Genomic DNA, 25,180 nt, shown 5'->3' with positions numbered 1-25,180 from the left:
TAAATATTAAGCGTATTTATTGTGTTGTTTACAGTGGATACATATAATAAAGCCAGTTTAGGCAAAAAAAATACATTACAAAAGTTAGTGTTCTTTGGTTACAGTTACTGACATCATAAAATATCTTTCTCTCCATACAGGAACATATAGAATGTACATTTGTGCTTTGTGTCTTTCTCTGAAACATCCTGTGTTTAATACTGTATTTATCTTTCCTGGCAGATCTTCCAACATTTTCCTGCCAGTTTTATGTCTCACACCTTCCACAGTAAACATTTTCATTTGCATCAGATTTATGAAGCGTTCGTATTTATACGAGCAAAGATGAACGAGACTGTTGACCTGTTGATCTTCATCTGAATTCAGAGAGCAGCCATTCTAACACGATCGCGATCCCGCTGCCCGCGATATATCCGAGCCGGAGAACCGCACCGCGTTTAGATGGTAACTACGCTGGATCGCAGCATTAAGCCATGAAGCAGATGAGAATGTGTTCAGTCAGTCTCAGAACCTTGGCATTCTTTAGCTTTCCTTCATTCTGTTTCTCTCAAACTAAACATCTACTTCCAGATACCGACCTGCTCATTCGACACAAGACTAATCCCAGCAACAATCCTATTTTTATACAACAGTGATATTCTCAACACTAACAAAGTGAACGTCATGAGAGACGAATCGCATAAATAAATACACACTTGATGAATTTTCAGGCATTTTTTTTTTGTACAATCAATAACATTTTTCTTATAGATATTTAGTTTTAAACGACAACACGTCCTGTCCCAGTAATATATTATATCACACAATATACGGTAACATGAGCACACACGATATCGTTGGCGTGGGAACTTCAGAGCTCCGTGTGGAAGGAGGTGATTAATGTAGACAGCATTTGTTTTTGGGCAGCATTTGCATTTTATGTATTTTTTTTTTTTTTGTCATGGACTTTTAAAAATATGCATCAAAACAGTGCAGCCAAGGTTCTCTTCTAGTTACATAACCTCCTATGAAAAGGCATTTATCACATTGTGAATATTTAATATGGGCATTCAACGTTTAAACGCTGTCCTTGACGGTGTCATGATGACGAGCCTTTTGTGTCAGTCATGGCGATACTGTACGGTTCAAATATTCCAAGATGAAGAAGGACGAACAATGAAAAAAAGTAAAATACAAAATAATGATCGTGAATCAAGACTTCAGGGTTTTACGGTTGTGTGAAAATCTGTGCATGGACACCTTACGTGTACATATTAATTGCACCATTGTTATAACACTGAATATCTGATGAATTGCCACATCCCATGTTTACTACACGGAAAATATTAAAAAGGAAAAAAATAAATCTCAGCTTGTAAAATGTCTTTTTCTCCCTGGATTTCTCTAAAACACAGACATGACAACACTATAAGCAGGATGTTTTTAATCGTTCTATTTAATTCCAGCTATCAGTTATCCGATCGGATTTTGGCTCCCATCCCGTAATCCCTGAAACGGGTATGAAATCTGACCCAAACAAAAATCCCCAGAATTATTTGATCACTTCTGTGTAACACTTTGTTGTAATTCACTGGAACTTCATCTTCATCTTCATCTTCTTCACCATTTCGAGACCATGTGAGCCAGAAATGTACAGCAGTTAGCACTAAACATACCTTTAATGCTCCTTTACCGAATAAATGCTTTTCGTTTATCTTCGATGGCTCCTCGATGTGATAAAGTTCCTTAGCAGCAGCGTTTTACATCGACACCAACAAAACAATCCTTCATTTATCGCCTGTAGAATGAAATGGAACCTGTTATAATGTTTGATCAGCAAGAAGAAGAACATGGTGCAGAAGAGAAATGGAGACGTATTACATTCAGCGACTGTTCTCTAGCTACGGTGTGAATGTTCACGAGTCTAACGAACAGCTCACTCGATCTGCCGACTGCTCCTGTTGTCAAAAATCATAGACCTCCTCTGGGGCTGGTAAAAGCAGCTTGTAGAGGTTTCTAATCTCTGTCCGCTCTTGGGCAAAGTCATCTTGTTTCGCAGGGTGACCCCATCAGGGGTTTTAAGGTTCTCTGCGAGCTCCTTCGTAAGGACCTGGAGAGGAGAGGTTTCAGCAGGACTCTTGATTGGTGACAGGACAAGTTTCCCATCATCCCCTGTAGGATGATAGTCCATGATAGGAAAGGGAGGACTGAAGAGAATCAGGCTCTGAGGTCTTGGACGATTCCGGAAGGAAGACCGTTGAAGTAAAGTAGATCTTTCTGGTCTGGGAAGGTCCATAAAGGAGTCCCCATTGGCAGACCTCTTCCTCCTGAGTACTGGAAACTCAGGTGCTGTCTTGCACATCTCTACTGTTTTTTCCATGGATGCCTGTCTTTGGACCCTTGTGACAGGTTTGCAGTTTTCCCGTTCCTCTTTGGAATCTTTTACCACCTGGGGAGGAGGAAAAGAATCTGCTTTCTCCACTTTGATCTTCTCAGGTCCACATTCCCTTTTGTCTTGCTCTTGGCTGCCTTTCTCTGGATGAACCAGATGTGGTATGTGGCTGTACTGGACTTTTGGAGGTATAACAGGCACCGCTTTGGCCTGACACGTTTTGATCATGAACGCAGTGCGCACCGAAGACACGCTGACTGGTGCAGAGTTGCGTCGCATGGGTGCTTGTCGGTCCCTTAGGAACATCTCCAGTTCCACAGACAACCTATCATGCTTTGTTCCAGAAGCGGTTATCGCCCCCCTCTGGACAGAGGAATGATCTGCAAGATCAAGGTTTTGCTGATTTGATATGTCCCTAATGCAACGGTTTCCCAAATCCAGGTTAAGTGAGTATGGTCTGTGCTTTTGAGCAATGTTTTCCTCGTTCCTCTCTGCGATGCAGGGCTCATGAGAGACCTGTCGGTGAAATCTTTGGGAGAAGACAGAAGTCTTTGGTTTTGGAGCACCACTGTTTCTCTTTGGGATTCTGCCGGTCTCCTCTTGGTGGACGGTAGTTTTGGCCTGTGCAGGCTGTGGAAGCTCCTGGTTCGTTTCCACTTTCTCTCCAGGCTCTTCAAAGTGATCAACACGTAAGAGCTCAGTTATATGTTCACAACCCAATTCATCTGACGTTTTGACTTTGGAATAGAGATCGAGACCAGGTTCACTGATCATGGCTGCATTTTCTAGTACTTTCCCTGGAGGTTGTTCATCTACAATCTTCTGGTCTTTTTGCAAGTGATTGGTGCTCAGTTCAGGAGATGTTTTGATTTCAGATCCTGGGGCTTGTGCTGGTGTTTTAAATAGAGGGAAAAGATCTTCCAGTTTTGTCGAGTGGAGCGGGCTCGTGACCCACTGTTTGGTAGTGCTCAAGTCTTCCCAGGGCTCCACTTGATCCAGTCCTGCCAAATGACTCGCCCAAATATCATCATCGTCTTGACTTGGAATTTCTATAGTGAGGCGTCTCTCATCCGAGCACTTCGAAAGCCTTTCGATGTTACCCTTTACCTTGCTTGTTAGATTCACAGTAATACTGCTAGTTTTCTTCATGTCCTTCTTATTCTCATCATGGTTCTGTGGTACGTCAACATTCTTGTCTGTAGACACACTAGGAATTACAACACATGGTTTGATATCAAGACTAGAACCATAAGCGATGACATCATCGCTTTTCTTGGCTGAAGGATCTTCAGATGAAGAAACTGAAGGCCAGGGATCAGCATCTTGGAGAATATCGGTTTCCTTCAACTGAAGGAAGGGTAAGTGCTGCAGCTTGTTTGCCATAATATCCAGTGACTCGAACGAATCCAAGCTCTTACGATCCTTATTTTCGGCGGCTAGGTAATTCCAGTCAAAACCATGGTTGGGAGGAGTTTCCAGAGAGAGCCTTGACGTCGTGTTAAAAAGTGTAGCACCTGAATGGTCCAACGTGAGACCTTTTATGGTGTCTTTGAAGTGCTCCTTCGAAGACACTGGGTGAGAAGGTAAACTGCTTCTTCTTTTAGCTTGAGCAGTATGATTTAGAGCACCATCATGTCCAGTGATTTTACTCATAGAGCCACTGGTTTTCAGACGGTCCGAAACGCTTGTTTCAGGCTCAGTGATCCTGAGCTCATGATCAGACCACAGCTCCGGATCGATCGATTCTATGTCCTGAACAAGACAAAAAAAAAGCGGTGTGATTAGTCTAGTTGTGATTTAGATATTAATCTAGATTTTTTTTAATGTCTATAATTCATTCATTCATTCATCTACCGCTTATCCGAACTTCTCGGGTCACGGGGAGCCTGTGCCTATCTCAGGCGTCATCGGGCATCGAGGCAGGATACACCCTGGACGGAGTGCCAACCCATCACAGGGCACACACACTCTCACTCACTCACACACTCACACACTACGGACAATTTCCCAGAGATGCCAATCAACCTACCATGCATGTCTTTGGACCGGGGGAGGAAACCGGAGTACCCGGAGGAAACCCCCGAGGCACGGGGAGAACATGCAAACTCCACACACACAAGGTGGAGGAGGGAATCGAACCCCCAACCCTGTAGGTGTGAGGTGAACGTGCTAACCACTAAGCCACCGTGCTCTCTCCATACCCCCCCCCCACACACACACACATTTCAGATAGTAAAGTTAATAAATCAATATTGAATTAAACATTAACACAGGGACGGATTACTGACCGTGGCAACATGACACCTGGGCTAAGAGAGAAACTAAAATAATCTTAAACCTAAAAAATGATCCTAATCCTTAATGAAGTGAAATAAATTAAATTCAGGGAAACAAAAGTTGGAGACGTTATAGGGAATTAACCACGAATTAAACTGTGAGTTAAAATGGGTTAGGGGGTTATTTTGTGTGGTCTCTGCTGGCCATGTTGTTCACACGAGCTGGATTCGGTGGATAAGTCTGTGTGGTGAAAAGTAAGAAAGTAAGAAAGGCTCAGAAAGCATGTGTGATGTAGTCATTTGCATGTGTTGGGTTGCAGAATGGAGAGGAGAAGCTCGGTTAAGGGCCCTGCCCGAGGGTCCAGGATTTACTAATCCCTCCCTGATATTAGGTTTCGTTATGGAAATGAATCGAAGAAAATGGCGAGTATAACAGACAACTGATGAAAGTCTACACTGTTTTATTCTTATATTATAAACGACGAGGGAATAATGTGTAAATTGGCACCAAGAAATACTTGGAGATGGTTCTATAAACTGACCAGTATTCATTTCACCCTGACTCATGCCAGGCAAATTAGGAGCAAAAGACTAGTTAGATTCCTGAATAGAAATGATGATATTATCACTCTCACCAGTTGGTCCAGTTTTTTTGGCTCAGTGAGCTGCGTTGATGAGGCATCCAGTTCTTTCCCAGAGGATTGAGGCATTTCTTTGTGGTTTTCTGTTGCTTTAGCCTGAGATGGCATTAAGTTCTCTGACATTTCTACACGAGTCTTTACCTCCATATCAGCGCCTGAAACAGTGAACAGGGAAGAACATCGTCGTTAGTGAGAGATTTACGTTCTTTCCAGGTCATAATGACTTGCTCTTACTGGGACACTGAAGATTTTTACCATTAGTGCTCCCAACAAAGGTTTTATTAACATTTAAAAGCATCTCGTTACGTTGAATACGTTATCTGTAAATCGAGGATTATTTGAGACGCATTTATGTGCACATTTGCATGCACAGACACACACACACACACACACACACACACACACACAATCTTATCTTACTCTGTGCTGCTGTTTCGGAGGGGACCACCCCGGTGCTCCTCTCATTCATTTGACTCTCCTCTGTGGGGACGGAGCTGCTGTTGCTATAGATACCGTATCCGCCGCTGTTGCCGAGCGGGTTCTCTCTGCCCCCAAATAGTCTCTCCCTGTCTCGGAAATCAATGCTCCCACTGTTGCTGGGGTGTGGCTCTCTAAAGCTAGCACTTCCCAAGCTTCCCATGCTGCGTTCCCGCTCTATCCCTGCCACCCTGCAGGGGGTGCTGTTGGAACTGATGACCGCTGACACGCGCAACGGCACAGACACCGCGAACGGCTCCGAGATGTTGAGCGCCTTACGTTGATGCCTCGGCGACGACTCCAAGGGGAACAAGCTGCCCGGAAAAGACGGCCGTGACGGACCGTTGTGCGAGGAACCGGAATACAACATCCGGCGGTTTTTCGGGGACGTAGGCCGACACGTCGTCAACTCGTCCCCTTTGAACACCTTCAGCTGCTCAGGAAGAGCACGTTGTAACGGAGATGAAGTGGCAGACGAAGAAGATGGAGATGTCGACGAGATGTTTTGAGTCCCTCTGATCGATTTGACGCTCGGACTTTGTCCGGTTTCGCCGCTGGCTTTTCGCAATTCGAATTCCCAGTTAGGATCCTGTTCGTCCGGGTCGTAGTTGATATCCGAACCCAGGGTTCGTGATTTCACCACGGGAGCGAAGAATCCGTTTTTCCCTCTGCCTGACACAGCTCCGTCCTCATCTGAGTGGGATTGGAATGACTCGGTTACCATTTTGCAATTTTATGTCAGACAGATTTTAAGGATTTAAAATTTAATTTTTGTTGCATTAAATAAATGGGACACGTGACTAACGTCCCGATTAAACATACAGCCAAAATCCTGGTACTATACTATAAAAAATATCGCATTGCTTCAGTTCAGAGTACTACAAAATAATGATTAGAGCACAGACGTGATGTGTGTAAATTAGGCTTTTCACAGGACACCCGATGCTCCGGTGATTGTTTCTGTACCACTTCACACGTACAAACGCTAACCGTACACTCTGCACTTAACGTTTTTTCTCCCCACTTATACAGAATCCAGTATTTAAACATATACATAATGGAGAGTGTGGAGTAATTGGTGCACATGGTGTTGTGTTGTAGCTCCACCTGTTGGCAGAGAGCACAGAGAGTCCATGCTCTTGGACGGACGGATCCCAGTCTTTTCTGTGGAAGGAAGAAAAAAAAACATCAACGTTTTATGTTACAAAAGCACATCTGTTTAACGCCGTGTGAAATTACACATTATGAATTCGATAATGATGTGTGACCGCACATCTTATTAGATTTTTAGACGCCATTAACATTGAGTAATGAAAGTCAAATTCTCCCTCGGAGCGCCGCGATACGGAGACGGACGGAAAGGAAACGTGGATAAAAAGGATTTTGTGTTTCGTAAAACATCAGATAAGTGTAATTTGGAACGTCGTAATAATCAAAAACGTGTGTTTACTTCTTTCCTTTTTTACAGAAGATTTCTCGTTTTCATTAACGCTCGAATCTGGACGTGTTTGAACGTTACGTAGCGTTCGGTAATAACGCGCTCGGAAATATTCACAGCTCAGATAACCGGATTATTTTTTTCTTCACGTTCCTACGTTGTGATTTTCTTATTACAGCCATAAACCATACAATGTAATGCAATGTAATAAAGGTGTTATTACGTTCTTATGAACAGGACGTGTCCCTGATGTGAGACTGTTTCGTTTAAAACGTCACCTGAATGTACACATGAACTCTAGTCTAATGAAGTTGTTCCTTTCGGCACACGGACTGCTGTAGGCTTCTCCTCCCTTTACTACACCTTCTCCTTTATAACGCAGCAGGCTGTGAGATTGTTCTGCACAGAAGTGTAATGAAATTAATTAAAGCAGTTAGATTAGATTAGCGGAGGTTCTATGATCAGATGCGCTTAGTGTTTTAAGTAATATAAAAGATTACATTACATTTACATTACACTTATGTCTTTAGTTGTAGTGGATCACATTTCCTCAGTGATTCACCCGACACCACTTGGGTATTGAACCCGAACACTTTATTATTAATCAAATATCAGCGTGAAATTCAATCGTCGGCTCCGTTTTGGGCGACGCTTTAGCTTCAGATATCTCTTAGCAGCCTGAGTATTTAGTGAAGTGAATTTTATTCCATATCAATCTTCATTCATTCGTTCATCTTCTACCGCTTATCCGAACTTCTCGGGTCACGGGGAGCCTGTGCCTATCTCAGGCGTCATCGGGCATCGAGGCAGGATACACCCTGGACGGAGTGCCAACCCATCACAGGGCACACACACACTCTCATTCACACACACACACACACACACTCACACACTACGGACAATTTCCCAGAGATACCAATCAACCTACCATGCATGTCTTTGGACCGGGGGAGGAAACCGGAGTACCCGGAGGAAACCCCCGAGGCACGGGGAGAACATGCAAACTCCACACACACAACGCGGAGGTGGGAATCGAACCCCCAACCCTGGAGGTGTGAGGCGAACGTGCTAACCACTAAGCCGCCGTGCCCCCCCCCCCCACCATATCAACTTGTAGAAACTGAACCTAAAATCGTCTGCCTCCGTTTTCGTCTTTCCGTTTTTAATTTCGTTTTATCCGTGCAGTACTTTTAACGAGACCCGGCAGCTTTACAGAAATCCGGGTGTATATTTAGATCCCCGAAGTGAACGAGCCCGAGGCGACAGCGGAGACAAAAAATCCTTGACATAACGAGATATTTTTCCGTAGTTCTTTTCTCCTTTTCCTTAAAATTCCTGTCACATTCACACAACAGCGGCACCGTACCCGAGACGTTCTGCGCTCTCATGAACACGCTCCCGTTGCGACTCAACTTCCCCTTGCCGTCAGCTACGGATCGCCCCAGACTGAAGATGGACTTCCACTTCTTTGACTTTCCAGAGAATTTCCTCCTGTTGAGGAGACAAACATGTCGTTACACCTCCGAGGCAGCGAGCTCACGTGTGGAGCTCAATATGTCAAATATTTAGAGTTTTCACACTGCTGTGTTTTTTCCCTCCTGTTCAGGTGAGCAGACGCTGAGCTGCACTCAGGTGTGATAAAGCTGAAATGTTCGTGCGTTTCAGGTACGAGTCGGGTTTTACAAACACGACGGGAAAGAGACCTTCTAGGTAAATTCTTATTTTTCCTCTTCTCACAATAAACTAAGAACAAAGTCAAGTGGACGTGTGGAAGTCAAAGTAGTGAGGAAGGTTAAAACTGCATTGTGCGAATGATCTCGTGAGAAATATTATCCTTCATCGCCTTTGCAGAATGTAATTAACATACGATCGGGTAAAACATGCACTGGATAAAATGCTCTGAAGCTTTATAGATGCAGATCGGTATTTATCTTTATATATATATATAATTATTTAATATACAATTATTATTTTTTAATTGATTGTTACGGTAAAGTGATTTGTGCCTCATATTAAGCAGCTTTTATGATTTTGGTTTCTAAATAGAAAGGATTTAACCCACAGCTGAACAGATATGGTTTGGATACTGAAGCCTTTTTTATTAACTGTCAGGGTAAAGAGGGGGCCAATACTTTGTGTCGAGCAACAAATGGACCATGGTTGGTAATTTTACACCTACATAATGACCCGTGTGGCATGTACACCTGATAAAGCTGCAGCTTTGTGCATATAGTGTGTGTATGTTGTGTGACAGGTGTGTGTGTGTGTGTGTGTGTGTGTGTGTGTGTGTGTGTGTGTGTGTGTGTGTGTGTGTGTTATGTGGGTGTAACAAAGGGTTTAAAATAACACTGACATCGAAAGGGAAAATATTAGTGCACTTATAATGAAAAAGAGAAGTGGAACCAGTTTTTTTAAGTGTGTGTGTGTGTGTGTGTGTGTGTGTGTGTATGTGTGTGTGTGTGTGTGTGTGTGTGTGTGTGTTTGTGTGTGTGTGTACACTAATTGTTCTTAAATGGTATATATGTTATGTAAACTCTATGAAGAACAAGGCACTTACACAATATTATACACAACTGAGGACCATTTGAAGGGACATTTGGAAGGTCTCTATAAAAATGTGGGGACATTATTATCATTCTACACGTCCTGTGTCCTGTCCTGTGTCCTGTCCTGTGTCCTGTCTATTGTGTAAAAGTTGTATATTTTAAACATCAACCTTTATTTCTGTAATTATAAAAACAAAAGTGCTCGCTGTTGTTCCCTGGACCATGATCATGAAATGTGGTCTGGATGTGTGTGTGTGTGTGTGTGTGTGTGTGTGTGTGTGTGTGTGTGTGTGTGTGTGTGTGTGTGAGGCTTACTTGCTCTCACTAAGCTCTATGACAGTGTGGTACATGGCGGCGGTGCTCGTGTCAGGAAGGCTGTTCTCTCGGAGTCGTTCGGTTCTGGCTGGATGATTAGGAGCCAGTGTTCGAGCCTGAGCTTCCTCCAGACTCATCAGCTTCATCGGCGGACACTGACTCACTGCTGGCAGCGTAGCGTACTTCTCCACACACATTACAGCTGCACCTGCACACACACACACACACACACAAAGTGTCAGAGTGAACTGTTGTAGTGTAATTTCTACTCGTTGAACATTCTGAAACACATCCTTCAGAGCAGCGTGACAAACCATAACATTAATATCTAATGATAACGATAACAGGATTGTAGAGTGGAACGCTGCACAGGAACGGGAGCGTTTCCAGGACAAGGGACAAAATATTTTACAAAGCAACAGTTATGCCATGAAAATGTGTATCAACACTGCAGTAATAAAATAACTCAGGCTTTAGTTATTTGATTTAAACACTAATAAGCGTCGTGATTGATGAATCCTGCTCCGACGACTTTATTAAACCAATCAATAACAGGACGCCGCGACTTCAGAGCTCTTTAACGACTTTTCAATTTACGCAAAGACATCTGAGTAGAAAAGTGGTGGAATCATACTAAAGATATTAAAAGGTTCCTTTTTTTTATTCATGGTAAATGTAATAAAAGAGAAACTCTTTCTATATATAAGTAGCTCACAAACAAACAGGAGACGAGAGCCTGTGCGGATTCCTCTATTTATTTAGTAATACTGGCTTGTCTTTTTTATGGTTTTAACTGTAATTACTTTACTCTGTGTGTGTGTGTGTGTGTGTGTGTGTGTGTGTGTGTGTGTGTGTGTGTGTGTGTGTGCACAATTATTTTACAAAATATATTTCAATATGTTAAAAACAGAATACGAGTTCTGCAACAAGACAGAAAACAAGTTTACTGTATGTCATGACCGACATGCTCATAAATACATTTCTTTTCTAAACTGTTTGTAGAAGCTGCAAAGTTCTATGTACACTGCTATGATGATGATGATGATGATGATGATGATGATGATGTAGTGAAGGTCAGTTTATATGATGAGTCCTGCTCCGTTTCATGTTGATTTAAATCTCCACACAATCGCGAGTTCCCTTTCCCTCGTACTTGGACTCAGACAGTCAGACACTAGCAGTTTGTACACTTGCTGGATCTCGGCCCGGTGTTTTTGTGCCGTATTTTTGGCTCCGAGTCTAATTTCATTGTGTTTTGATCTCCTCCCTTAAGGAGCCTTTTTTCTTTTCCGACCGTCATGATCACAGAGGCAGCAGGCGGCGACTCAGTGAGTCAGACTCCGAGGCTCTGAGCTGTGTGATTCTGACCAGTAGGGTCCCGAATCCCAAAGCCCTGAATCCTGACCTGCTATTCACGAAACCGAGAGGTTTTACCTTTACATTAAAATAAAATATCTGCCAGGTGAATAAATGTTTATAAGATGGATCTAAAGTAAATTAAGCTGTGAACAAACCTTCTTTCAGGGGTCTCGGAGGATCAGCTCCGGGGTTAAAGATCTGCTCTGTGTGATTCAGGATAAACTCTACCACCGACTGCTGAACCCGAACCTCCAGAAAGGCCTCGTCACCGTTACACACGGACACCTCGATCTCCTTCCAGCTGCACACATCGCCGAGCAACAGCAGCAGCATCATCACTTCTGTTCCACCATTTACACACACGCTCTAACATCTCACAACAGGCGACTAATATCATAAAGTGGAATAGAATCGGTATAAAAGAAATAATAAATATATATAAATAATTTTAAAAATAAAGGAAAACAAAGCAAAGGTGAATATATTAAAAATAATATTTTATATTGAAACTAAGTTATCATTTAAAATCTAATTAAATTCATTTATTTTTCATTAAAATTATTATATGATTGAAATGTGTTATTTTAGAATGCGTGACCCGTTTAAATGTGAAAATAACTAAGAACATTATTGCTTTTTGCTTATATAAATGCTTAAAATAAATTATTTATAACAATCAAATTTATTGATATTAAAATGAACTGATATCAATAATAACAGAAAATTCTGTTTGTATAAATAATCGTGTTTGTCTGACCGGAGCAGGTTAGGAGCCCAGACCAGGGCCAGGTTACGTGTGTGCATGTTGGTCTGGTGGCTGAGGGTGGCCAGGTGAGCCAAGTGCTTGGCCAAGTACTCCAGAGTTCTGACATCAGAGAGAGAGAGAGAGAGAGAGAGAGAGAGAGAGAGAGAGGTCAGAGAACTCACACTAACACTCAGCAGGAGTTAACACAGCGCTGTGTCCTTAGTGAAACAGCAGAAAGATGTTACAGGTGTTTTTTTACCTGAAGTGTCCGATGGGAAGCTCTTTGATAACGTGCTGAACGTTCCTGAGCCGCTCATGTTCCTCCTTCACTGACACGGCGTCCTGAATGCACAATAAAGTTCATATTCGCACGTATTCACACCGAGGCTGAGCTTCACAGTCATACACAACATCTCCACACTGCTTCATTTACACAAATCAGCATAAAGCTTAAAGATACGAGACATATAAATATTAACAAAGCTTTTTTTTCCCCTGAAGAATAATGTACCTATAAACATAGAGGTTTTAACTGTATAAAATCTCTACGGATAGGTTCGAAACGAACCGAACGTTTAATACAGATTTAAAACATTTCAAAAGCCTATAATATTCAAAAAATTCCTAAATTGTAATTTTAAAAAAAGTATAAATATTAAATTAATACAGAATGTTAAATAACAATAATTAGCCAGTAATAACAAAAAGACCAAAATAAAATTAAAATGTCATGAATACATTTTATATACAAATTTAATTTAAGTTAATCGTAAATTAAGAACATCACAGAAGCCAAGGAGATTGACATGAATTGAAACAAAGAGTGAAGGAATACGCAGACGCTAGCGTTAGCCGTCCCGCGGTGTGGAGATCCGTATAAACGTACAAACATTAGCTTTACAGAACTCACAGATATTAGCAAAATATGTAGAAATCATACTAACATTAATACGATAACAACATAATACAAACATTAGTACTAGAAGATGAAGATTGTTTTTTTTTTGCTAGTTTCAGAATTAGCAGTAATTCAGTGTTTTGGATATAGTTTGAAGTTCTAATCTGATCTGATCTGCTAATTATGCTACACGGTTTATTTGTGGTGTTTTTTATTCGTGGTGTTTTTAAAATGACGCTACATGTTTTGTCGGATTTTACCGACCGGCGATATTTTGTTTATAATGTAACATCACACATTTTCAGCGGGAAAAAAATCCCACTGAGTAATTATGCGTTAAATGAAGAAAGAAAGCTGTAATTAGCGTAATTCTGATGTGACGCGACGTCTCCATCGTGTCCTGACTCACCGTGAATTTCTGGTAAAGTTCGTAGGTGAGCAGTGGGTTGGGCAGCTCCCTGAAATACAGTTTACACAACGAGCCGACGCAGTGGATGTCCTGTAGATACACTTCCTTAGTGAGGTCAGGACACTGCTCCGAGATGAACTCCTGCCTACACACACGTTAGTTCACTTCAGTTTTATGTGACACACTCAAACACTTGTTCAGGTGCAGATCAACATTCACTACAAATTACTGTGCAGTGACACAACGGGAAAACGACAACATTAACATCTAAAGGAAATAGCAATTTAAAGCTAACACAGCCAGAGAACACTAACATCACACTGAAGCTAACACAGTGAGAGAATGCTAACATCACACTAAATCTTACATAATAATGCTAACATCACACTAAATCTTACATAATAATGCTAACCTCACACTGAAGCTAACACAGTGAGAGAAAATGCTAACATCACCCTGAAGCTAACGCAGTGAGAGAGAATGCTAACCTCACACGAAAACTAACACAGTTAAAATTTAAACTTAAAGAGTCTCGTGAGTGAAAGCTAACCTAAACTCAGGAAAATAATGTATGAAATTTGTGGCTGTTAGCCTTAACCGTGACCTCTGACCTCAGGCGCTGGATGTTGGAGGTGATTCCTGAAAGCCTGTAGATTCCGTCAACGATGCCGTGTTTCTCGATGAACTCTGCACATGTCTTTAGAACCTGAGGAACTGAGACACAGATAAAGAAACGCTTCATACAGTGACAGCAGCTAAAGTCACAATCACATTAATCAATAATCAATAGGACAAAATCTCGTTATTCAATCCAATCACTATGATGATATTTTTTATTTTGCTCAAAATGAAACTTTTTGACCAAAATCTTAACAAATAAACATGAACCCGGTGAGTGAAATTAAACTAGCGAACAAAAGCTAATACGCTAAGAGCAACTGATTAGCACACAGAAGCTAATCTAGTGAGGAGAAGCTAACTCAAAGCAACGTGTCGGGCCGATGTTAACGTGTCGGACGTAAATACGCTCAAAATCTGTGACGTCTAACGTCAATAATCAATAAAGACTTAAACAACCACTGTGACGAACAGACCCGCCGTTTGCTCTCGTCAACTGAAAACTAACGAGCGAAATTAAAACGTATTTCACTCAAAAATGTATAACATCCTTATTAATAATAACAGATTTTTTAAAGGGAATCTCTCATCATTTCTTGCTTCATCATTTCATCATCGAGTTTTCATCCCTGAGCACAGTGTTGAAAAAAACACCCAAACACACAGATCTGTTATGTCACCTGCTATTAACATGTTATATAGATTAATATTTATATAGAGATGAAAACTGTGATGTAAAATATGTGAGAAATTCAGTATTTTCTTTCTAAAGTGTGATCAAAAATATCATCGTTCTCTGCTTCCACAACACTCGTACAGCTCAGGGTTAAGTGAAGAGGCACTCAGGTTCATGACCAAACAGGTAGCACTCGTGTGTGTGTATGTGTGTGTGTGTGTGTGTGTGTGTGTGTGTGTGTGTGTGTGTGTGTGTGTGTGTGTGTGTGTGTGTGTGTGGAAGGACAGGATGTGAGAGCAGCTGGAATAAAGCAATAAAGGGAAAGGAAGAAGGAGGAGTAAATGCACGAGGAATAAAGTCCATGATAAAAAGCACTTAGACTGCTTGACAAACCGTGTGTGTGTGTGTGTGTGTGTGTGTGTGTGTGTGTGTGTGTGTGTGTGTGTGTTTGTGTGTGTGTGTGTGTGCCCTTAATTACAACTGTAACATTGGTTTAGCTCATTACTCTCTTAAATCAGCTCAGAACTTCAGATAAAAATGTATATTATTATTATTATTATTATTATTATTATTATTATAAAAATGTGTATCTATATTATCCAAAAGAATTTGGCAAAAACAACAACAACAACAAAAACAACAACGATAATAATAATAATAATAATAATAATAATAATAATAATAATAATAATAATAATAATAATAGTAACAGAGGACCCGATTCAACTCCCTGATATATTTTAGTTTAACACATGCAATTGTTAAATAAACATTTATTATTAACATATGCAAATGAGGTAAAGGATCATAATGATATTATCAGTTAATAAAATTTATGCCATTTTTACACATGAAACATTTTCAGAAAACAGACAATTAACATCATAACAGTCGTCCTCAGAATCCCGGGAAACAATACGACAAAAATACAGCAGAAAAACTGAAATTCTAAAACAAACAAACAAACAAACAAACAAACAAATAAATGAAATAAATAAATAAATAAGTGAAACTGTGAGAGTCAGTATAAAGAGTTTGAAAAGAGATGTTTAAAAGAAATTATGCGAAAAATATCTAAAAGTAATCGAAGCCAAAGTTAATAACATTTAGTCATATTTCCTTCTTCTTTTTCAAATCTACTCTATAGTAATATTAATGCACACGTGAAGGTGTGTGTGTGTGTGTGTGTGTGTGTGTCAGTCAGAAAGTCAACATTGTTTAGAAAAAGTCAGAAATATCACAAGTATCTACAATACATGACGTTTTACAGTAAATATATAGAATTATATACTAACTAAATGGAATAAATATAATGTAATCTCTACACAACACTGCAATCTTATCCGATAATTATTACATTCTAATAATTTATCCTGAATGTTTCACATTTCTTCCATTTCTAGTACAGTTCAGATCTCGTGTGTTGGCGTGATGTTAATTCCATATCAGACGTCGTACGGAGTCATGTTGTTATTGTCATGTTGTCAAGTTTACTTTAAGTAATGTGTGTAAATTCTGATAGTGACACAGAGCATGAGCTCGGGGCTGAGATGAGTCCAATATAACACACCACTGTCTTATTTACATAGTGTGTGTGTGTGTGTGTGTGTGTGTGTGTGTGTGTGTGTGTGTGTGTGTGTGTGTGTGTGTATAGAGTTGATTGTGGACATTTAAATCACTGAAGGTTTTTTAATAGTTTATAAAAAAGGCAGATGTTTGTCTACATTAATCTTCCAGGATTTTTGAAGAAATATTAAATTTGGAGAGAAATTTAGCTCAGAAATCTTGGAAAAACGACGTCGTTGCTTTAAAGCTGCTAAAAACACCTAAACGCAGTTCCTGTCTGTTTCTTAAGCACGAAGCTGCCGAAGAGCCTCTTTACAGACCGTTTTTATTCACATGCAGGCGTGTGGTGATAATTAGCTGTAATTTATTTCAATGTTCCTCACACACAATATTGCTTTTGTGAACAGTGAGCATTTCTAAATAACGTCTCTCTCCCCGAGTTCCAGCAAACCTACAGTGTCTACTGATGAATTCTTTTTTTGGACCGTTTTGTGCTCCTGAGTCTCATCAGATTTAGCATACGGTGCGTCCCGCTCGGAGACGACGAGCCCATAAATTACACCAGACGAGGGGTTTGTAGAAAAAAAACATGGAGGTGGGACTGATGCTGTGATGGAGGACTAATCTTTTCTAGATGTAATAATATTATAAAAGCAATATCGCAATTATCCTCTGAGCTGAGATTAAAAAAGGGAATTATTCGAATAAAAAATTTTAATAAATCAATAAATAAGCAAAAAAAAAAAACGCTGTGGTAAATGTGAGACTGTGAGTGAAGAATAATGTTGTGGTGATGGATCAATTTTTTTTATTTTTTTTTTACAAATACAGTATCGTAATTCTGTTAGTTAGTAAAAAGAGGAAACAATTGTAATAAAACAAGCCAGAAAATAAAGAAAAGCAATAATAATAATAATAAATGAAATGAAATAAACTGGAGGTGAAGCTGGTGCTATGACGGAGTGACGGTGTTGGTGTGAGTGTTGTTAGAGACGCTGCACTGTCGACGCTACAAATGGCCGCACGCTCGTTCCCATCTGGCCGTGTGTGTTACAGTGTGAACTCTGTCTGAAGCTCTCACACACTCCGTAAAGTTTAGTGGCGGTATTCAGATAATGTGCTGGGAGAAATAAAGGGCTGTATAAAGCAGCTGGTTTCAGCTCACACACACACTCACACACACACACACCGGTGTTGATGCAGACGGAGAATGAACCGGGAGGACGTCACTGTAGCCGTCTGAGTGTTACACGTTTTAACATAAAATGCATTTTAATTCTTTTGAAATAATATCGTAAATTGGACATTTGTTAGCCAGGAACGAGTGTTTAAAAAAAATATCCTGGACTTTTCAGTATCACTGGATATCACTTTATATCTGAAGATCATCAGACGGCTAATGTACAACAAAATATAATTGTCTTTATAGAGAAAAATAAATAAATAATAGAATGAATAAATAAATAAGAATAAAACAGAAAGTGTATTGTGTCTATGGTGTGTATGTGGTGTATGGTGTGTATGTGGTGTATGGTGTGTATTGTGTCTATGGTGTGTATGTGGTGTATGGTGTGTATGTGGTGTATGTGGTGTATGGTGTGTATTGTGTCTATGGTGTGTATGTGGTGTATGGTGTGTATGTGGTGTATGGTGTGTATGGTGTGTATGTGGTGTATGGTGTGTATTGTGTCTATGGTGTGTATGTGGTGTATGGTGTGTATGTGGTGTATGGTGTGTATTGTGTCTATGGTGTGTATGTGGTGTATGGTGTGTATGTGGTGTATGGTGTGTATGGTGTGTATGTGGTGTATGGTGTGTATTGTGTCTATGGTGTGTATTGTGTCTATGGTGTGTATGTGGTGTATGGTGTGTATGTGGTGTATGGTGTGTATGGTGTGTATGTGGTGTATGGTGTGTATGGTATATATGATGTGTATTGTGTGTATGATTTTATTGTGTGTATTGTGTGTGTATTGTGTGTTTTGTTTGTATTCTGTGTATAATTTGTATGGTGTGTATTGTGTGTGAATTGTATTGTGTGTATGATTTTATTGTGTGTATTGTGTGTGTATTGTTTGTATTCTGTGTATGATTTTTATTTTTTGTATTGTGTGTGTATTGTGTGTGTATTGTGTGTATGGTATATATGATGTGTATTGTGTGTACGGTGTGTAATGTGTGTATTGTGTGTATTGTGTATGTGGTGTGTATTGTGTGTATGATTTGTATTGTGTGTATTGTGTGTATTGTGTGTATGGTGTGCATTGTGTGGATGATTTGTATCGTGTGTATTGTGTGTACAGTATGGTGTGTATTGTGTGTATTGTGTGTATGGTGTGTATTGTGTGTATTGTGTGTATAGTGTGCATTGTGTGGATGATTTGTATCGTGTGTATTGTGTGTATGGTGTGTATTGTGTGTATGGTGTGTATGGTGTGTATTGTGTGTATTGTGTGTATGATTTGTATTGTGTGTATGGTGTGTATGGTGTGTATTGTGTGTATGGGGTGTATTGTGTGTATGGTGTGTATTGTGTGTATGGTGTGTATTGTGTGTATGGTGTGTATGGTGTGTATGGTGTGTATTGTGTGTATGGTGTGTATGGTGTGTATTGTGTGTATTGTGTGTACGGTGTGTATTGTGTGTATTGTGTGTATTGTGTATATGGTGTGTATGATTTGTATTGTGTGTATTGTGTGTATGGTGTGTATTGTGTGTATGGTGTGTATGGTGTGTATGGTGTGCATTGTGTGGATGATTTGTATCGTGTGTATGATTTGTATCGTGTGTATGGTGTGTATTGTGTGTATTGTGTGTATGGTGTGTATGGTGTGTATGGTGTGTATTGTGTGTATGATTTGTATTGTGTGTATGGTGTGTATTGTGTGTATGGTGTGTATGGTGTGTATTGTGTGTATTGTGTGTATGGTGTGTATGGTGTGTATGGTGTGTATGGTGTGTATTGTGTGTATGATTTGTATTGTGTGTATGGTGTGTATTGTGTGTATGGTGTGTATGGTGTGTATTGTGTGTATGGTGTGTATGGTGTGTATGGTGTGTATGGTGTGTATTGTGTGTATGGTGTGTATGGTGTGTATTGTGTGCATGGTGTGTATTGTGTGCATGGTGTGTATGGTGTGTATTGTGTGTATTGTGTGTATTGTGTGTATGGTGTGTATGGTGTGTATGGTGTGTATTGTGTGTATGGTGTGTATGGTGTGTATTGTGTGCATGGTGTGTATGGTGTGTATTGTGTGTATGGTGTGTATTGTGTGTATTGTGTGTATGGTGTGTATGGTGTGCATGGTGTGTATGGTGTGTATGGTGTGTATGGTGTGTATGGTGTGTATTGTGTGTATTGTGTGTATGGTGTGTATGGTGTGTGTGGTGTGTATGGTGTGTATTGTGTGTATGGTGTGGACTTGTGGTTATTGTGTGGATTGTGTGTATGGTGGGTATGGTGGTGTATTGTGTGTAGTGGTGTGTATTGTGTGTGTATGGTGTGTGTGGTGTGTATTGTGTGTATGGTGTGTATTGTGTGTATGGTGTGTATGGAGTGTATGGAGTGTATGGTGTGTATGGTGTGTATGGTGTGTATGGTGTGTATGGTGTGTATGGTGTGTGTGGTGTGTATGGTGTGTGTGGTGTGTATTGTGTGTATGGTGTGTATGGTGTGTGTGGTGTGTATGGTGTGTATGGTGTGTATGGTGTGTATGGTGTGTATGGTGTGTGTGGTGTGTATGGTGTGTATTGTGTGTATGGTGTGTATGGTGTGTGTGGTGTGTATTGTGTGTATGGTGTGTATTGTGTGTATGGTGTGTATGGAGTGTATGGAGTGTATGGTGTGTATGGTGTGTATGGTGTGTATGGTGTGTATGGTCAATATGAATGAATCTGTAGCTTAGACACACCCTCATGGCCTCTTGCCATCCCATAATAATATCACATTTAGTTAATTAAACTAGTCAGCTCGCTGTCACACATGAACACGACGTGATCAGTCACATAGTATTCCTGATTTATAAAAACAGCAGTTGTTACCATGACAACAGCTAACAATTTATCTCACAAAATACAACATTTTAGTGTTTATATGTTTTACATTTCAATCTGTTCGTTACTATAACAACGACAAGTTATTACAGCAAGTGACTTAATACAAACTCCAACTGTAATAATGCTGCGTGTCTTTGTAAGTCATGTAGTCGTAATGCCGTGTGTGTGTGTGTGTGTGTGTGTGAGGTGTGTAGATGTAACACAGTGTGTCTTTGTGCGTTTGGTCCTGCAGAAGGTCAGAGCATGAAGTTCAGAATGGTTTGTTTGTTTCAGAGGAAGGTCGACACACCCAGAGTCCTTGGTGCTGCTCTTACCGGTGACGCTTCCTCTCATACAATAGTGTGTTTGGAAAAATGCCACCGTGCTCTCGCTTGTGTCCTACACACACTTACAGCTGTGACGTTCACAAGAAGTAAACACAGGCTAGATAACGTCTACACACCAGTAACTTCACACAAAGTGAGAGGCTTTAAATAAAGTGTGTGATAGAATAAAGTCTACATCAACTGTACATGTAAACTCTATACTGATACCCCTTAGTCTATACACACTCTATACACACTCTATACACACTCTACACACACTCTATACTGATACCCCTTAGTCTATACACACTCTATACACACTCTACACACACTCTATACACACTCTATACACACTACACACACTCTATACTGATACCCCTTAGTCTATACACACTCTATACACACTCTATACACACTACACACACTCTACACACACTCTATACTGATACCCCTTAGTCTATACACACTCTATACACTACACACACTCTACACACACTCTACACACACTCTATACTGATACCCCTTAGTCTATACACACTCTACACACTCTACACACACACTACACACACTCTACACTGATACCCCTTAGTCTATACACACTCTATACACACTCTATACACACTCTATACACACTCTATACACACTCTATACACACTCTATACACACTCTATACACACTCTATACACACTCTATACACACTCTATACACACTCTATACACACTCTATACACACTCTATAAAACTCTCACCATCATTCATTTATTTGGAATGGTTTGGGATGAGATAAATCACAGCACCGTAGATGTTCTACATTTTATATTTAATTGTATTTTATAGAAATTACCTTGCTTTGTTTATCACTGTTATATTCAGCCTCCTAACGTCTATGTTACATTTCACTACAGTTTTACAGATTAAATAAAATCATCTTCATCTATTGTGTTTTATCTTTGCACTTATTCCTTAAGACCTTTTCCTGCTCAGTTTGTGGCGCCGCAGCGTTAATGTACCGACTGCTGAACACTTTGGTACACTTGTGTGTATGCTATCACAGAGCTTTCATAACACAGTGGCAATAAATTAGCGCTAATTAGTGAACGTTTACAACACTGGTGTGTAAGAAATGCTTTTAGAATGGACTTTAAATAAAGAAAATGAAGTGCTGCAGTTAAGTCGGCGCTAAGACGAGTCTCAGGAAGAGGCAGAGTGTAAATTTTGTACCAAAAAGTTTTTAAAATTTTCCAATGTGCAGCAGAGAAAAAAAAAAATCACGCTTTCATCCAAAAGAATTTGCAAGACATCAGCAGAAGTTCAGCTCGTGGATAAAAATGGGGACGTGTAAAATAGCTTAAAGTGTTTTCTAGTTATTAAAACGTTAATGAGATTTAATTTTAAAGTAAATAACTAACATTCCTGCTCATGTTATTTATAGTCTTTAGCATGTTGGGTCCCATTAACATTTCAGTGATATATTTATAGAATAAATTTTGGATTTGAAGGAAAATAAGAGCTAAATCTGTTTCTCCTGCTATTGCTTTATACACCATGTTTATCAGTGAGGAAAAAACTGAAATCAGGGAATAAAAAATATGTTGAATTTTAAAAGGATTAAAGAGCTGAACAGAGCCACGGCTTCTCACTGATGTCATAGGGAAAGTAATTCCACAACTCGGCACAAGCTGCTGCTCTCACGTCACAGTCACGCTGCCTCAGAGGAACTACGGCAAGACAGACAGACTTCCATGTACTGATGTATTACTGACGTTTTATACCTGTGAACGTTTGTATGACGCTTCACATTGCTGCAAAAAATATAATGACTATCGTAGCTGTAGGATGTCAGAGTTGCACAAAAATATTGATACAGATGATAGCTGTATTAGTCACTGCTGCTAGCTGGAAGTTTAATAACAGAAAAATGTCTCCACTCGGATAAAGAATCAGCATGATTAACATTCTGATTTATATCATTCCTGCTTTATTACAGACGTCATACATTACTCACAGCTCTATACTCACTGCTCTATACTCACAGCTCTATACTCACAGCTCTATACTCACACCGCTATACTCACACAGCTCTATACTCACTGCTCTATACTCACAGCTCTATACTCACAGCTCTATACTCACTGCTCTATACTCACTGCTCTATACTCACACCGCTATACTCACACAGCTCTATACTCACTGCTCTATACTCACAGCTCTATACTCACAGCTCTATACTCACTGCTCTATACTCACTGCTCTATACTCACTGCTCTATACTCACAGCTCTATACTCACTGCTCTATACTCACAGCTCTATACTCACAGCTCTATACTCACTGCTCTATACTCACAGCTCTATACTCACAGCTCTATACTCACACCGCTATACTCACACCGCTATACTCACACAGCTCTATACTCACTGCTCTATACTCACTGCTCTATACTCACTGCTCTATACTCACTGCTCTATACTCACAGCTCTATACTCACAGCTCTATACTCACAGCTCTATACTCACAGCTCTATACTCACACCGCTATACTCACACAGCTCTATACTCACAGCTCTATACTCACACCGCTATACTCACACAGCTCTATACTCACTGCTCTATACTCACTGCTCTATACTCACAGCTCTATACTCACAGCTCTATACTCACTGCTCTATACTCACTGCTCTATACTCACAGCTCTATACTCACAGCTCTATACTCACAGCTCTATACTCACTGCTCTATACTCACTGCTCTATACTCACTGCTCTATACTCACTGCTCTATACTCACAGCTCTATACTCACAGCTCTATACTCACACAGCTCTATACTCACTGCTCTATACTCACAGCTCTATACTCACACAGCTCTATACTCACACAGCTCTATACTCACTGCTCTATACTCACAGCTCTATACTCACAGCTCTATACTCACACAGCTCTATACTCACTGCTCTATACTCACAGCTCTATACTCACAGCTCTATACTCACACAGCTCTATACTCACAGCTCTATACTCACAGCTCTATACTCACAGCTCTATACTCACAGCTCTATACTCACAGTTCTATACTCACAGCTCTATACTCACATCGCTATACGCACAGCTCTATACTCACTGCTGTATACTCACCGCTCTATACTCACCGCTCTATACACACACCGCTATACTCACACTATATGCACAGCTCTATACTCATAGCTCTATACTCACCGCTCTATACTCACAGCTCTATACTCACCGCTCTATACTCACTGCTCTATACTCACAGCTCTGTACTCACCGCTCTATACTCACTGCTCTATACTCACAGCTCTATACTCACTGCTCTATACTCACTGCTCTATACTCACTGCTCTATACTCACTGCTCTATACTCACTGCTCTATACTCACTGCTCTATACTCACTGCTCTATACTCACTGCTCTATACTCACTGCTCTATACTCACTGCTCTATACTCACTGCTCTATACTCACCGCTCTATACTCACCGCTCTATACTCACCGCTCTATACTCACTGCTCTATACTCACTGCTCTATACTCACTGCTCTATACTCACTGCTCTATACTCACAGCTCTATACTCACTGCTCTATACTCACACCATACCCACTATACTCACACTGACAAACTTTGTACCCATACTAATATACACAAATCACTGTACTCACACCACTATACTCAGAAAACTATACTCACACCAGTATACTAAAACTGGTATACTCAAACCAGGGTACTAACACATTACACTTTCATAAATAATTTAACACCTAATGAAGTTTAAAAAGGCTGAAACAGGGAAATGTGCTGCTCTATACTCTATACTCACACCACTCTATACTCACACCACTCTATACTCACACCACTCTATACTCACAACTCTATACTTGCACTGCTATACTCACAGCTCTATACTCACAGCTCTATACTCACACAGCTCTATACTCACAGCTCTATACTCACACAGCTCTATACTCACAGCTTTTTACTCATATCTCTAAACTCACACAGCTCTATACTCACACCGCTCTATACTCACACAGCTCTATACTCACACAGCTCTATACTCACAGCTCTATACTCACAGCTCAATATTCGCACCGCTCTATATTCCCAGCTCTATACTCACAGCTCTATATTCACAGCTCTATACTCACAGCTCTATACTGTACTCACAGCTGTATATTCACATCTCTATACTCACACCGGTATACTCACAGTTCTATACTCACAGCTCTATACACACACCGCTGTGTGGTGTGAAGGTTGTGTACTTGTAAAATAAGGACACTGTGTTTCTGCAACAGAGCGACCCACTGTCCTCCTGGAACATCCAAAAAATTCAAACCACAGTATACACACATGAGGACCTCAGAGGGAGAGAGAGAGAGAGGGAGAGAGAGAGAGAGAGAGAGAGAGAGAGAGAGAGAGAGAGAGAGAGAGAATATAGACAGACAGTAAAACCATCCAAATGTCTGAAGCA

The 25,180-nt window shown here is 40.3% G+C and overlaps 1 protein-coding gene across 1 annotated transcript in view; it reads right to left on the bottom strand.

Moving 5' to 3' along the window:
- arhgap31 (Rho GTPase activating protein 31) overlaps positions 1-25,180 on the bottom strand; it is a 27,279-nt gene continuing 2,099 nt past the window's right edge. Inside the window, exons 2-12 of the mRNA XM_027159406.2 lie at positions 14,087-14,189; positions 13,476-13,620; positions 12,428-12,510; positions 12,181-12,288; positions 11,579-11,724; positions 10,065-10,272; positions 8,570-8,694; positions 6,873-6,929; positions 5,709-6,458; positions 5,283-5,443; positions 1-4,123 (exon numbers count right to left, since the gene is read on the bottom strand). Coding sequence (XP_027015207.1) covers positions 1,916-4,123; positions 5,283-5,443; positions 5,709-6,458; positions 6,873-6,929; positions 8,570-8,694; positions 10,065-10,272; positions 11,579-11,724; positions 12,181-12,288; positions 12,428-12,510; positions 13,476-13,620; positions 14,087-14,189 — 4,094 coding nt within the window. The 3' untranslated portion in view covers positions 1-1,915. The remainder of the gene's footprint in view (positions 4,124-5,282; positions 5,444-5,708; positions 6,459-6,872; positions 6,930-8,569; positions 8,695-10,064; positions 10,273-11,578; positions 11,725-12,180; positions 12,289-12,427; positions 12,511-13,475; positions 13,621-14,086; positions 14,190-25,180) is intronic.

This window comes from Tachysurus fulvidraco, chromosome 26 (assembly GCF_022655615.1).
Source record: "Tachysurus fulvidraco isolate hzauxx_2018 chromosome 26, HZAU_PFXX_2.0, whole genome shotgun sequence".
NCBI classification, from domain to species: Eukaryota; Metazoa; Chordata; class Actinopteri; order Siluriformes; family Bagridae; genus Tachysurus; species Tachysurus fulvidraco.
The sequence above is the reverse complement of the archived record's forward strand: the minus strand, read 5'-3'. Positions and strand labels throughout refer to the sequence as shown.